This window comes from Xiphophorus hellerii, chromosome 5, assembly GCF_003331165.1.
Source record: "Xiphophorus hellerii strain 12219 chromosome 5, Xiphophorus_hellerii-4.1, whole genome shotgun sequence".
In the NCBI taxonomy this organism is placed as follows: domain Eukaryota; kingdom Metazoa; phylum Chordata; class Actinopteri; order Cyprinodontiformes; family Poeciliidae; genus Xiphophorus; species Xiphophorus hellerii.
In genome coordinates, this window is record NC_045676.1 from 12,028,624 (window position 1) to 12,044,904 (window position 16,281).

Genomic DNA, 16,281 nt, shown 5'->3' on the forward strand with positions numbered 1-16,281 from the left:
CTATCTCAGCAGAGTGCAATGGTAGGAAGAGAGAATGCTGAAAGTTAACAAGAAAAGACTAACAGAGAAGTAGAGGGTGGGAAAGAAGATAATGTATACTTAGAAAAAACAGACTATGAATCCCTTACAACCTTTTCTGGACTTGTGGTACTCTTCTAAATCTCAAAGCCTGAGAGCATCGTTGTTTTGATGGATGACCAAGCCTTTGCCGTCTGACCCTGGAACTTCCACGTAGGACAAGAGGGAAGGAGGTTGAAAGCAAAACAAGACAGGCTTGAAAGTGTGCTTTCACTCGGGCTCTATGAGGCTTTAAAACATTCCAGCACAGAAATTACTGCCTGAAGCCTATACTTGTGTGTCAGTTTGGGTGCTTTTACAGGGTGGTGATGATATGTTATCAGAATCGCACAACTGCAAGCTTGGAGCCACACTGCACTCTCTTTTGGGCAAACAGATCATCCTGTACATGTTCAATCAGCTGATTTTACGATTACTCTTTCTGTTTTATGTTCTATCCAATCTTTAGTGACCCCTCTTTTTGTTTATTTCTGTCCACCTCAGCCTCCCCACATGTCCAAGAATTTTAACTCCAGACACAAAACATCCTGATTTTTATGGTTAATCATCCATCCAACAAAATCTTAGGGACTCCTACACGTACAGAATTATTTTAAATAACAACCAGATCATATCTATTGAGTATATAACAATGCTAAACACAGAGGATACATACACTGTCTAGAAAATATGAAGTAAAAGATATTTTGAAGTATTTTGTTCTTTCTATCTGTACCTTCTAATAGTGCTCTGCTGTGTGCAGCTGTTCAATTAGCCCTCCCTTTGCACACAATCATGTTTTCATTGGCTCTTGTTAAATTGCTGTCTTTGTAGAATTATAGAGAACAGCTGTAAAATAATAAGTTGATATCAGTTGATTAGTTTTAAAATAGGGCTCCAAACCGTTGTCAATAATGGTAAAGTAATATCAGTAATCTCAGTTCACAATCAGCAGCTCTCATTCCTGTTCCGCCTAAAGTAACTGTGTTGCTTTTAGCTTGTACAGTACATTTCAATTTCTTAAAACTTAAATACACTTCTTGCTTTAGTGACCAGTGGTTTTGGTTAGTACACGTCACCGTATCACAGCTTAGCTGAACTATCAAGCAGATTTTGCAGCTTTGTGGTTTCTTGATTGCGTAGACCTTCACATTATTGCAAAACATTCTCCTTCTTCACTTTATTGTTGACTATTTTGATGCATCAGTGACTGTTTAACTGGTTTCAAATAGATTGCTTTTATTGCAAGCAACAGAAAACTGTAACTTAAACGGTTTTGAAGACAGACCACTTGAGAATTTACACAAAATGAATAAAATCCACCAGTCATTTAAAATCAATTACTTGTAGTCATACACAAAACCACACAAACATCCTGATGTGCCCAAAAACTTTCTTGAGAAAAGCTTTGGATGAGGACCAAATGGCAGGGATGAGACGCAAACATGGTATTAACAGAATCACACAAGCAGTAGGGAAATTATCTGATTTGCCATATGTGACCTGTCTGCCTGTGCCAAGCACTGCTAAGAAGAACAAAAACAGCTGGCCTCAAATCAGAACTGCAGCCTAACACACACTCAGACTGACACAGAAACCCAACATGTGCACTATCTGCAGTAGAGAACTGCATGAATTTGGGATATTCCAGTATGTGTGCTATATGCACACACATACTCAGAAGATCTGTGTGTCTGCATGCTTTGGAGAAAGAAAATGAGCAAATGACTTTGTAACAGGACTCACAGTCAGCATCAGCGAGGAAGAGGAAGCTGAGGAGAAGCAGGCCTGGACTGACAGGGAGCATCGCGGGATAGTTCGACACATGCATGCTGTATTCACCGTGAGCTCAGAGCCTCACTGAACAACAGGATGATAGAAACAAGCCTTCACAACCTGAGGAGACAAGACAGGGAAAATACCATTAGAGAAAGTCCAAATTAGTCACAAATGTGTTTATATGTATGTGTGTTTATATACTGTATATATACATATATATATATATATATATATATATGCATAATTTATAACCACACCCACACACGGCCCAACACAGACTTAGAGTGCTTTAGTTCCCTCTAGGCTTCACACTCCTCGTCTGCAACCACCTCCCCTCTATTCCTGCTTCATCAGGACCATACACTTATCACCGGAGGTGTGTTTCGTGTGCCTTTATGTATTTGTGTGGTAGTTAATAAAAGTAACTGATGAATCTCAATTTATGGCAAACATTTAGCAATAAAACATCACATCTCCTCTGAAGTTGAGTTTTTATGCTCCCAAGTGAGCAATGGCCTCATTTTTATTTTATTTTTTTTGTATCCCTGCTTGTTACACAATCCCAGAGCAGGCTGTACTTCCATGTTAGATTTTTCCCAAATGTGCATCAGAACAACGAGATTTCAGATTGATGAAAAGGAGTGGATGGCTCTAAGGTGGAGGGGTGGAAGGACAGACCAAGAGATTGATGGATGATGGGGAGATTAAAGTGGGAGGAGACTGGCTGATGTTATCTCCTGGCTATGTTGCACAGAGTGTTGGATCAACATGCAGCTCAGTGTTTTTATCCTTTCATCCTTAGCTCACTTCCTGCCTTAAAGTGACTCTTTTTATGATACATTTTCTTCCTCAATTCTTTTTATACTTTAAATTTATTTTTTATAAAAATTTCTACAGTTTCTGCCGCAATATGCTTCTGTATCACAGCAATTGGGAAGTTTTTATCTTTCTAAACGTACCTTGTTTGTCTGTCACTGGAAGACATAGTGGGGGATTTTGGCTTTAGTGGAGATGTAGTGCTGTGAAAAATAATTGACCCTTGCCAGTTTCTTCAGATTTTACTTTTTCCTCATGATTTAATGTTTTAGACCATCACACGAATTTTAATAGACAAAGATAACCTGAATTAATATAAAAGGCAGTTTTCAAATGCAGATTTTATTATTATTTGTGTTAACTAACATTCTGACAATCCCTTAGCCCCCCAACAATTGTATTTATTTCATCTTTGTACAGTAATTTTGACCCCATGTTCTTTATGCAATGGTCTTGATCCACTAAAATTTGCATATTTTCAGAATGAACAAACTGTTTATGATCATGCTACTCCATCTCTAATAGACTAAATTCAAAAATTTGACAAGGCCACTTAAATATTGACTCCATGTTGACTTTTTTTTTTCTTTTTAGAAGTGAATTTGTTGATGTGCTTTGGATCAATGTCCTGCTGAATATTTTTATACCAGATGTAAGGCACACCTTCAATTTTGTCTTGTCAGTCCGTGTAACACCTTTCCAAAAGTCCTGGTTACCAGAATTATATGAAAAAGTGGGGCAAACCTTATTGTGCTTTCTGGTCAGCAGAGGATTTACTTTGAAATGCCAATTTTGCCTATTCTCTTTCTTACTGTTGATTCTTAAACATTATATGTAAATGAGGCGAATGAGGCCAACAGTGCTTAGAGGTTGTTCAGAAACATCAGTGAGTTCATTTGTGACATGTTCTGATGTAATGTATTTCTTAATTTTGTCAGTGACTTTCGGTTTCTTGTTTGTTCTTGAATTTCTTCAGATTGTAGCATGATACATTGTTCTTGAGACCTTCATATCCCTCAGGTTTTTCAGTCATTGGGGAATGCTAGCTAAATTGAACACAGTTTAAAACAAAAACCTAGACAGTTAATTAATGATTTAACAAGATGGGTAAAAATACTTTCACACACCACTTGAGAATAGAAGTCATCATTTGAATACTGGAGTTTGTATTCACTCAGATCACTCTTTGATGTTAAAGTTGATCTGAAACATTTATCTGTGACAACACTTATCATGTAAATTTGTCTGAAGTGTCTTAAATCACATCACACAAAGAGAGCTGACAGAATGCTGCTGCTGCCCAGAAACTAAAGACATATTCTAGCATGTAGTAGAGCTATGGTATATGCATTTTTAAACTCAATTGTTTTCATATTTGCATCTTGTGCATGTGGCTGGGTCATGCAGTGCCCATGTGATAGGGCATGTGTGTGTGTTTGCATGATCTCCAGAACTGAACAGATTCATCAGCAGCAGCAACAGTCTTAATCCTCTCTGCTCCTGAACAAGCCATCTGATTAAAAAAAAGAGGAAGGGGCCGGGGCCCCAGAGCTCTTAGCCTGCCTGTAATGAAGGCAGCAAACAAATCAACCCACACTGGATTTTCCACTTGGTTTAGTCCAAAACAATTGCTTTGGGATAGCTTAGATTTCTCCCTGTACAAATTAAGTTCCCTGATTTACACTACAGCAGCAGAGAGGGGAACTCATACTTTACTGTATGAAATGGAAATATTTTTAGAGCTAAAATCCAAAAATGACTTATTTTAAAGTTGTTTTTCATAATCATAATACCAGTGATGCACCAATCACATAAGTCAAAAAGGAATTGAAATCGCTCATTTTCCCCTCACAAGATCTGATCAAAAATTGGCATAAAATATCTTATTTTTCATTATATTCAGTATATGCATCAACACAGAAAACTGACACCAATCTAACCTTTAGATGCATTAACAAACAACATGTTTTTTGATGTTCTTTTAGAGTATAATTTTAAAAATTCTAAAGTAAGAGACATTCATTCAAAACTTCTTCTACTTCTGTTTCAAAAACTGCATAATGTTTGTTTTACATGCTCTACATAATTGTTTACATAAAGCAATGTTTCCATTAGTGAGTTTGAATGTGATATAGTCTAAAGACTGAAAACTGACATATGGAATCATTCAGTAAGAGCCTGCTTGATGAATCACCACATAATATTTTCTTGTAACAAATATTCAAATTGAATAAAAACCTTATACAATCAAGTGAAGTGAGTAGAGTTCTTCAGAAATTTGGTCAAATGTTCTGCACCAAAAATGTGCAGAACTACTTTAATGATATTAACATAGGATACTGTGTGCATAAAAACCATAAAATCAGAAGATTATGTGTCTATTTTTAGGTGTGGAGAGGTTAGTACTGTTTAACTTCCAACCACAGTGCAAAAAATACAACATTAAGAACCCCCTCTGGAAGTCTGATTGCTGTTATATAGGCATAGATCAAACAGGTTTCATATTCAGGGTGTGACCTTTTTATCAGACAACATTTTTATACTACTGAGTGCCAAAGAAAATCTGAACATATGATTTGAACTACACCAGAAAAACATCCAGCTAAAGTCAGACTTGAAGCAGACACACCTGGCAGCACAAATATAAAATTATACACAGTTTTGAATTAACAAGTAAAAGTCTCAAAAAAAGCTTTAAACATGTCTCTACAAAGCAAAGAGAACCTGCACACCAAAGCCAAAAAGTTAGAATTTTTTGGCTGACATTGTCTTCTTTGCTGGAAAATGGTCTACCGTGCTTTCCAGTCAAAGGGTCAGTCTCCACCTCAAGCAGCAGAGTTCAGTGGGATGGAGTAGGAGTCGGATAGATGAACTGGAGTCAGGTGTAAGGTCTGACTCTGCTGCCAGTTAATATTTTGTTTAGTCATGGGATATTGATCATAAGAAAAATAACCAAATTCTTGATACAGGTGGTTCCTCAGTAGGGTTAGCTGGATGAAACTCTATAGAAAGAGAGAAGACAGCCATCACTGGCGTAGGGGGAGCTCAAAGTAGAGCTGCTGCTTCTCCACGAAAGAAGTCATTGAAGCAATTTGATCATGAAGCCTTTGAAGGGTCTTCAGTCAAGATCAAGAACAATCTATTTCTAATGACTTGGAAACACACTGGAACCAACCATCCTTCAAAACGAGGGGAAGAGGGTTGTTCCATCCATCCATCCATCCATCCATCCATCCATCCATCCATCCATCCATCCATCCATCCATCCATCCATCCATCCATCCATCCATCCATTTTCTAACACCCTTGTCCCTAGTGGGGTCGGGAGGGGTGCTGGTGCCTATCTCCATCCAACGTTCCAGGAGAGACGCGGGGTCACACCCTGAACAGGTCTCCAGTCTGTCGCAGGGCAACACAGAGACAGACAGGACAAACAATCATGCACACACACACACACTCATACCTAGGGAGAATTTAGAAAGACCAATTAACCTGACAGTCATGTTTTTGGACTGTGGACCCAAGCATCCACAGGGAGAACATACAAACTCCGTGCAGACAGACCCCGGGCCGGGAATCGGACCTTCTTGCTGCAAGTGCCACCAACTGCGTCACTGTGCAGCCCAAGAGGGTTGTTAAGGAAAGGAATTCTGGGTTACTCTCCAAAACTTCTTTCCCTTCTAACCACATTACAGATAAGCGGAAGACAATAAAATAATGAATTTCCTCTTTTTTTTTTATTATGCCTTTTGTCCATTTTCACATTTTGCCCTTATTAAGAAATGCACTTACTTACAGTGCTTTATCATGGCAACATTGACCTAAACCCCTTTCAAATTCCTAATGGCGTAATAGGAAACTGATACCACTTTGGTGGGGGTGTGCATAAACGTGTGTGAGTTTGTGTGTCCAATAATCAGTCCAGCTGATTCGGTGTCACTGGAAAAGCCTGCATTATTTAGTATCTCACTTCACAACAAGTCATGTTAACTAAACGGCTAAGATAACTCGATGGCCGTGTTGAGGGGACGGCGGTGACGGAGGCTTGATAAAAAGGAACAAAGGGAGACCAGAAGAAGGCAAAAAAGCGAGAACAAAAAATGCACAAAGAGACGACAGTCAAAGCTGGGCATGCACGCTCAGACACAAACCCACACAGAGAATCTGCCGCCAGGTAGTCACCAGATTGTAGTCTGGGTGTCTGCTGTTGCAGGTATTACTGAGAGAGTGAACAGAAAGCCCTTTTTCCGGTGTGGGAGCTTCTGCTGCTACTGTGGATCACAGTCGGTACTAAGCCATTCACTTATATTAGGTCCTATCACTCAATTATACTCCGTCTGTCTGCCCAGGCCTGCTGATATCTGTTACACTTATCTCTTAGATAGCTTCTGACAGAACAACGGCTGTCTCAGAGACTGAGGCTAACATTTCTGCGCAGCATGGAAAAGTGAGAAGGTTAGGAAAATCTATTTTGGCCGTTTTATTTTACTCACAATGAAAGTTATGTTCTAATACAAATTATTCACGCATTAACTTGGATTTTAGGACATGGAAGGTATGAACTCATTTCTTTATGTAAAAACTTCGGACTAAATGAGAAGTCAATCTACTGAGAGATGGGGCAGCAAAGTTAACAGATGAGGAGGCAAAAGTGAGGAAAGGCAATTTAGAAGGGAGCCTGTGATCCAAAAATGGAATGGAAATAAAAAGACAGCGTGGGTGGATGATGAGAGAGAAGAGGGCAGACTACAAAGCGACGGCATAGTACAGCTGGAAGGGATGTTGAGAAAGATAGAGACAAAGACAAAAGACAGATCCTAAAAAGCGTAGCTCAAGGCTCACCGTGTGCTGTGGAAAAGAACAGTGGGAAACCTAATTTGATTCCATATTCCAAAAGCTGAGCCACCAAATGCAATTAGACATGCTAATTAACTTATTCTGTTTGCCCTGTTGAAACGGTGGCAGACTGGCAGATGCGTCACCAAAGAAGCCAATTTGTGATTGTTGCATCATATAAGCTGGACAAAGAACAAGAAAAGCTAAGTGGGACAAACAAGTCTTCATTACAGATTAGCGGTAAATCCAAGTCAGGTTTTCATTTTGCATTGCATTCCACATTTTTTCACTACGCTTAAATGTCCTTACATCTTTTCCAAGTCCCAATCAAAAACTTCCGTGTATATTTTTGGGACAGTAATGAGACACAAAGTAGTGCATCAATGTAAAGCGGAATGTGGTGGAAAGAGATATGGATTTAATTTTTTTTTTTTTACAAATAAAAAATCACAGAATTACCTGCTTTTCAGGTATTCAGGTTCCATACACTCCAAAATAAACAGAGTCCACCTGTGTGTAGCTAAAGTTTAGTATATATAGAACTGTTCTGTGAAGGCTTCAAAGGTTTTTTTTTTTTTAGAGAGAACAGTCAAAAACTTCATGACGACTAATGAAAACAACAGACAGGTTGGTGAAAAATTTTGGGAAAAGTTTTTATTTGTAAATAAACACGTCGAAAATATGTCTGTCCACCTAAAGTAAGTGAAAATTGCCTGATAATTCTGCAACAGCTGCAAAAATACAGCTCACTTGTGAGAATTGTTCAATAGGCCATTAAGAACGAATAGCCAGAAAAAGGTTATGGTTGTAAGCAAGTTATGAGACGTAAATTGTAAGCTTTGGTAAAACATGTTGTGGCAGCATAATTCTGTGGGTATGCTTTTCTTCAGCAACAAAACACATGAAGCTGTAATTGTAATTTAGACCGTTAAGCTTGTTTCACTTACATGATTCAGTTGTGGGATGAAAGTCATGTTGTGAATAATGTGAATATCTTGTATCTAAATTCTTTGGTTACCACATCTGCTTATAGAAATATGAATACGTCTAAATACGTCCTACAAAGAGCTCAAGCCTTCTATAGTCCTTCGTTACAATCTTTAAAGATCCTTAAAACTAGTATTTATATATGTAAAGAAGCAAACTTTTTCTCCTTCTTCAATAAATAAATAAATAAATAACAACAAACTGTTCCCTCGCAGGGCAACAAAGAAAAAGTCGAGGGAGAAAGCTTGAAGGGAGAGCCGTTTGATGTGTTTGACTAGCAAGCATGTATGCACACATCAACTCATCCACAAGCTGATTACCAGTTATCTGTCATCTCCCCCACGGTACACAAACAGACACAAACAGACTCCATAAGTAAGCCCTGAGCCTGTTTCCAAAAGAAATGTTGGTGTTTAAAGGCCACAAGTCTCAGCGGCAGCGTCTGTGGGGATGACACTGTGACAGATTTTAATTGCCTTTCTTCTTGGAGTGACTCACTCAGCCACCCAAGAGAAACTACTGTATGTGTCTATGTACAAAATCTATCCTCTATGTAAAGCAGTGTGTTTGTTTGCAAGTGTGGGAGTTAGAAGATAAGGGACATTAACAACGCCATCACTTTAAATCAATACTTGAACCTGAGCAAATGAGGTTTAGACAGACATCATATGTTTGAAGGGATATTCATCATATAAAGGCAACATTGCTTTTGTATTATTTTAGCAATGTTGTAAGTGTTCCTTTACTGAATCGTGGATGAGATCCTATTCAGTGCTACAAAATATCCACAACTTCTGCACATGACAGGTTCAAGATGGTAAGTTTGAGTTGAAATGATTATTTTCTTTATTCTGGAGAGACAAATGCAGAAATCTGTGTGAATCTACAGAACAAGATCAAAAGGTCATGAGAGAAGCTGAAGTAGTTTTCTGCTGCAGTGAACAAGATATAAACATCTGTGCAAGTGGAAACCTCATAGTTGAACCACTACAATATGAAAAATGTTTGTAAGATGTTTGGACATATAAGAATTTCTAAATTGAAATGCAGCCAATCTCATATTTTTCCTCAATTCCAAATATAGATTCAAGCAGCATCATCACAAGTAGGCTCCTTTATAATCAATACTGTCAATTAAAGCTTTCTTAGCTTATAGTGCAAAAAAACTAACAAAATGTTTTACACTGCAGAGAGATAAATCATATCAAATGCTTTGATTTTAGCAAAGGGGCTTAACATTAAACATAAAAATCATAATGTATTGTGATAGAAACGCTTAATAATAAGGTAACACAATCATGAAAATAACTCCATTTGAAGTAATTAATACCATGCTGCTTGTCTTTGATTAATGCTTTTAACAGACAGGGAAGATAGATGAAAACGAAACATTTGAGGTTAGCAACTGCAGTTTGAACTTTTTACACTCATTGTCAAACCAAAAAAAGAGGAACAGCCTGGCCTTAAATGGACGTGTCAAATGTAATCTGGGTACAAAAAAATCTATAGTAATTTTCTTCTCATTTTATTTGCTCTTCTCTTTCCTCCCATCAATGAAATGTCCCCATCATTTTCAAAGAGCATAAGCATCTTAGTCACTAAATTCTGTGAGCTGTGTGCTTCACGGGACGTTACAGCGAATGCCATCAGCTTTCTAAGCACAGTAGAAGGAATTCATAAATACACAAGTCAACAAATTACTGCATTGTCATAATCCTGACTCCAATAATGAACAAAATCATACTGCAACAATTACTGTCATCTGATTTAATGTACAACTAATAAACTTAAGTCATAAATAAAAAGTATAATGAAAGGGGTTAGGCTAAAACCATAATGGTACTGATAAGTACTACTGTTGCCCAGGAGACAATAGTACAAGAGTTGAAAGGATCAAAATGTGTTCCTATCACTGGTCGACAATCTGTTCCAGGCCCACTGCAGGAACATGGTGGTGAATATTGTGAGAAACTCCTCACTGCCTCTCCCTAAATGTTTTAACTGTTGCCATCAGGTAAATAACTCAAACCATGAAAAGGAGAACTACTAGAATGCTTCACAGGCATTGCTCAGATCAAAGTCTGGTACTTCTTGTACTTATCCCAAGTGTACACAAAGGATTTTATACAGTGAAGCAAAGAACAAACCTAATAACTAATGCAACCAAAATCTCAACTTCTTTTGCTTTCAGTTCTAAAGTTTAATCTCCAAACTCTTTCACCTACTTTCTACTACTGTGAGTTTAATAATGCCTCTAATAATAATTTGACTGATTTCTAAGCGTAAAGTGCTTTTACTGAGATGCCTGAGGGTTGCCAAGATAAAAAGGATATTGTTTTTTCAGCTGCATGCCTCATACAGAGCTAAGTCCAAAGCTCCTAAGAATATTTGTAAACTATAAAACAGGGAAGAATTGTTGTGATGATGTGTTGAAAGTGAAGTGATGGAACAATCAGAGGTCAATTTTAAGGTGTCTAATTGCAAAGTCAAATCTCTTTTAAGTTATGTTTGCTATACACAACATTTTTATAACAACTGAAGATAGCATAGTTACTTGATTGTGCTGAAAAAAAATTCACTCTGTACTTGGGGAATTTCTAATACATCTCCTTTTAAGAAAGTCATTTGGACATGTTTAACTATTCTAAATTCCTTCTTTTTGATGGACCCTAAATGATCAACAAATTCAAGTTTAGGACCCAATTTAATAGGGGTTGCATTGAATGCAAAAATTTTAGGCAGTCCCTTCACTGTGCACCATGCATCATGGGCAATGGCAGCATTAGGACAGCTGTGACTAACAGACCCATTCTTAAGCTCTGTTGGACCAACTCTGGCATGCAGCCATGCATGATACTGAAAAATCCAGAGAGGAAGAGGCGTGGAAAGAGATGAGTGCAGCTGAGTGGATCGTCAAGAGATGTCTCTGCATGTGTGTGTGTTGGGGTATGGGGCTGGTTGGTTGACAACATGTAATTACCTATTTGCACTGCTGTTAGTGTAAATCTCATTGAAGGCTAATTGAGAGGTGCATTAGTGAGAGGGTCATAAAGCTGGCAGCAGGACTGCAGTGGGAGATGGATGGATGGAGGATGTGAGAGAAATATGAGAGATGAGCTTCAGCTGAGGGGCAAAAAGGTTAAGGAGAGGGATCTGAATCGCTTTGTAAGGAGGGAAAGGCTGTGGAGGCAGATATAAGAAAACAACAGGAGGACATAAAGAGTGGTCATGTGGTAACTTAAGTGAAGCAGTTTGCTGGATCGGTGAATCTGGTGAAACTATTTTAAAAAGCAGAATCACTCTTAAACTTACATGTCTTAAATAAAGGGAGATTTTAGAATAGGTTATTCCAAATGGGAAGAGGAGAACAGAAATGGTAATGACTAGTTGGTTGCTTAATTAAAACGGGTAACTAGGGAAACAATCAATTAATAATCAGTGTTCTAATGCCACTAGCGACATTTTACTACCATCTGTGCACCAAAATTTAAATAACTACGAGAGAGAATTCACAATGACGGAGTGATTTGTAATGGTAAGAATAGCAATCTGTAGAAATGCCCCCAAAATCCTGTAAGGACAAGATGGCTGGATGTATGTTCGGAGGGAAGGACATAAAACATATTAAGTAAGTTGTTTTTCTTGTTTTGGTTTCAATTCCTTAGTTTTTCAATCTTAATTAGTTTGAAAGATATTTGATTAATTGCTTTTGATTATTTGATTGCATTTTATTCCTTAGGCGTTTTTTGTGTGACAAAAACCTCTATTTATTTGAGAGAGACTTTTACTCATTTATTTAACTACATTATGCTGCTGGTTGAGCAGCTTTATTTTGTGCCCAGTAACAAAAACATTTTATCCAGTCATAAACGAGGACATTCAACTGTTAACCACGAGAGAACCAAACATAACGTGTTTGTTTTTTCCAACAAAAAGCTCAGATTGCCATGAGGTAATCACAATATAAAAAGCAGAATGGATGAAAGATGTAATAATGCCCATCTAAACCGAAGTATCCTCTCATCTAAACAGTGGTTTATCTTTTATATTCATTTAGGAAGACCAGATTATTTTTTACAATCTGAGATTGGTTGGCTCTCTGGAAACCCAGCACTTCCATTCACAGCGGATTACCCTGTGGGCTGTAATGAGGCCAATCGTGCGGCCTTTCAGTCCCATAGTAAACAGCATAAACTCCAGCTGGAGGTTACAGATAAAAAAACCCAAAGCAAATAGAATAATAGAATTTGTGGTTTTAGAGAAAATTGTCTTCCTGGAGATAGCCTCTTCATCCCCTTGAAATTACCAGGAACAGCAGACCAGTCCCATATGTAGCCACTGCTTGTCTCTCCATGATATCTTGTCATCTCATTTCTGCAAACTGCAAACAAACCACTTTACTTGGTTTGCTACACAATTTAGTAGAAAGCAATCCATAGCCCCTGGCACGCAAGGAAGCCACTATGCACAGAAAGATATCCATGAGAGGGTCAGTCACAAGAAATCATGTGAGTAGATAACAAGGTTACTGAAATAGCTATGCCAGGTGGCTAATTAACCTTCAGGTAAAGATAGCCAAGGACAGAAACAAATTTAACAAAGTTAACTTTGGGCACATACATATCCTTTTTGGGAGCTTTTTAAAGGACGAAAGTATAGTTTGTTCAACTTAGGGATATTTGGAATTTTAGCCACTGATCTGCAAGCATTTTCATGTGCATGTTATGCCATCAACATAGTACTAAATAAAATTGCTCAAACTGAAACACAATAAGAAGATAGGTTAATTATTTTCCTAGTAAAAACACAATCACACAACTATTATTCAAATAGCAAACAGTTGTTTATTTTATACATTTTTGTTTCCAACCTTTAATATTCAATTTTGACTTTAAACTGAATTCTTACTTAATGAAGATAAATAGGGGTACAGTTACAGTTACAATTTTTACCTTCTTGCAATTTCGCTCAGTCATTCAGCTGACTCAGTTTCATGACTGTGTTCACCCTCTTTTTTCTGGAACCACAAACTAAAAGCCACTCAAACCAATTGCCTTCAGAAGTCCCTTATTTAGTAAATAGAGTCCAGTTGTGTGTAATTTAATTGTGAAAGAGAAGCATGAAACAAGACATAAGGAGTTCCAATTGCAGTTTGGCACTAGCCATGCAAGGGACTAGAAAAAAGGTGCCCAGAAAAAATAAAACCAAAAATTAGATGTTTAGCCTAATTTCTGTTAGTTCATGAAAAACTGTGCATGTCACCCTGGATACAGCATCCTCATTTCAGGGAAGCTTCTTAGAGTTTATAGAGCTAAATACAGAGCAAAATTGAAAGACAACCTCTTATAGTCCACAAAAGACGAAACCAGGCGCAGGTTTACCTTTGATCACAACAACCCAAACATGCAGCCAGAGTGACACTAGAATGATCAAGGTCAAGCTAAATGTAATACAATGGATATTCACAAATTTATTGAGTTTGTGGTTGTAACATGAGCAAATGTGTTCAAGTTGTAGGAATGATTTTGTAAGGGAATGCATATCTATGATACAATACGTATGAAAGTTTCTTTAAATAATTTTTTTTGGTCTAATTTTATAAGCAAGCTGCTCTCTAACTTACACCTAACTTACAAAACTTCCTTGGGGCTTTCCTGTTTTGAAAAACGAGGAACCTTATTGACTGTACTATCCCTTTCTGTTCGAGGAACACATTAGCCAGTAAATTGCTGTTTTCTGGCTGTATGGGTAGAACTTGCATTATTTTGCATGTTGAATAGCTGTTTGTTGCTATATTAAGTTTGGAAGTATTGAATATTTAATTTGAGAACACTTTTTTGCAATCATGTGATCCTAACCTCCTCCACTGCCAAACAACAAATGGGCTTTGGTGTCGTTTATAACCTGGCACACTGGAAGCAGTCAACTTTGAAATGTGTTTTAGTACATGGATGGATGGAGGGGAGCACAGACCTATAGACGGATGAGTCTCCAGTATGTTTACGGTGTGACATCATACCATAAACATCACGGTGTGAAGTCCTACTGTCTTCCCGTTGCATTCTATGTTAAGACAACAGTGCTTGAATACACATCAGGAAGAACATATCCGTTGACAGATCCACAAACACACACTTCTAGCGATCTTTCAGCCTAGGTGACCTCTGCAAGAAGGAGGAGTACAGCAGTAATAATTTACAACTCCTGAGCAGCTCTAATGTCAAATAAAATATAGATTTCCTCTGGGCCAGGAAAGGTCCAACCCTTCAATAACTTTGCCTTTTATTCACTCCAGCTATAACCCATCTCTCAGAGGCGCTTCTGTTATATACTATATACCATCTCAAACTGGGCATTCAGCAGAAGCCTTAAACACACAGTACAATCTTTTACCTTTCAGCCTTTTAAGAGTGCACCAACTCCAAAGCCCTTAGGCAAACATGTAACAATTGCAGAAAACAGGCACTCAGATACTTAACAGCCCACAACAACAGAGAGAGCCTCCTGCATTCTTTTATCTCAGAGGAGGAGGATGAGCAGAAGGTGGCAGATAAACCGTTCAGTAGTTCATGAACCTGACTTCATTCGTTGCACTGAATTCCACAGTCAACCACAACTCAAGAGATGGCCATCCTTATTGTAAGACTAAAAAAAGCCTCTCCTAATTCCTGAGCACAAAAATGACTACTAACAAGATATAAAAAACTATATATTCTTCTTTCAGGGTGATTTTATGTGGCAAATACAAATTAAAGCCTCATTATTAAATCTTCAATCAGTCTCTTCAGATGCAAAGCTAGACCAAGGTGAAGAAAGTTTGTAATCAACTGGGACTTCAAAAATTGAAGCCACACTAAGTGGGAGACCTAAAACCTTTGACAAGTCAAATGCATCATAAAACAGAACTCTTTTGAAGGTCACGGAGTACTCGATTGGCCAATAGGGCCCAGAAATACATTTTTGATCAATCTTCTCCAATGTCTTCTTGCAACGGCTGAACATAAAGGATGAGGTTACAGAACCTTTCTCCTCCAATTGATTTTGGGCAACACAGTAGTAGTGTGAGTATATGGTTATGACTCAAAATAACATGCAGGGAAAAGCCAGGATGCAAACACTATGCATGTTTGGAGGTTTACTTTGTTGTGCATAATGGCAAATGGAGGTATCCTGCCAGTTGTGCAAACTACTATAACTATTTCACTCTGTAATATTTTCCCTTTTCATATATTTTTCACATATTTTTGTGATATCATGTCTAAGCATTTTTAAAATGCTACATGAGTTTAACGTATTATTATTATTATTATTATTATTATTATTATTATTATGTCAGTAATCAGTTCTGGGTGTGGATAACGATTTCCATAAATTCTGTGACAATATAGCAAAAACAGAAAGAATTGTAAGCAAGTAGGTAAATTTTTACAGGTAACTTTGAGTTAGGAGATACAGCGAGAATCCCTATCTCCTTTGGCTCAATAATTAAGACTGGGTACAATAAATATATAATGGGGGCTTTTTCCACCATGTACATCTCTTCTTCTTGGAGATGGGACCTTAGGGAGACAGGCCCAGGAAGAGCTACTAAGTACACTGGCCATTAAAAATAGATGCTAGGAACACCGGCACTGACAGGCCCTGTCGACCAACCACCAAGAGTGCTGTGATGGGAGTTGCCATGGTTACATGGGTCCCAAATGGTCTTTGGTTGTCAGTGTGAATCAAGTCATACATCTGAAGTCATACATAAATTCCAAACCCCCGGTCATTGGGGGCATCAAAAACCCAACAATGTCAATGAGG

General features: G+C 37.9%; 1 protein-coding gene across 21 annotated transcripts in view; it reads right to left on the reverse strand.

The window, feature by feature from the left end:
• ptprdb (protein tyrosine phosphatase receptor type Db) overlaps positions 1-16,281 on the reverse strand; it is a 249,115-nt gene that overhangs the window by 73,892 nt on the left and 158,942 nt on the right. For all 21 annotated transcript variants that reach the window (XM_032563278.1, XM_032563279.1, XM_032563295.1 and 18 more), the window contains one exon: positions 1,804-1,953. In XM_032563278.1, coding sequence (XP_032419169.1) covers positions 1,804-1,888 — 85 coding nt within the window. In that variant the 5' untranslated portion in view covers positions 1,889-1,953. The remainder of the gene's footprint in view (positions 1-1,803; positions 1,954-16,281) is intronic.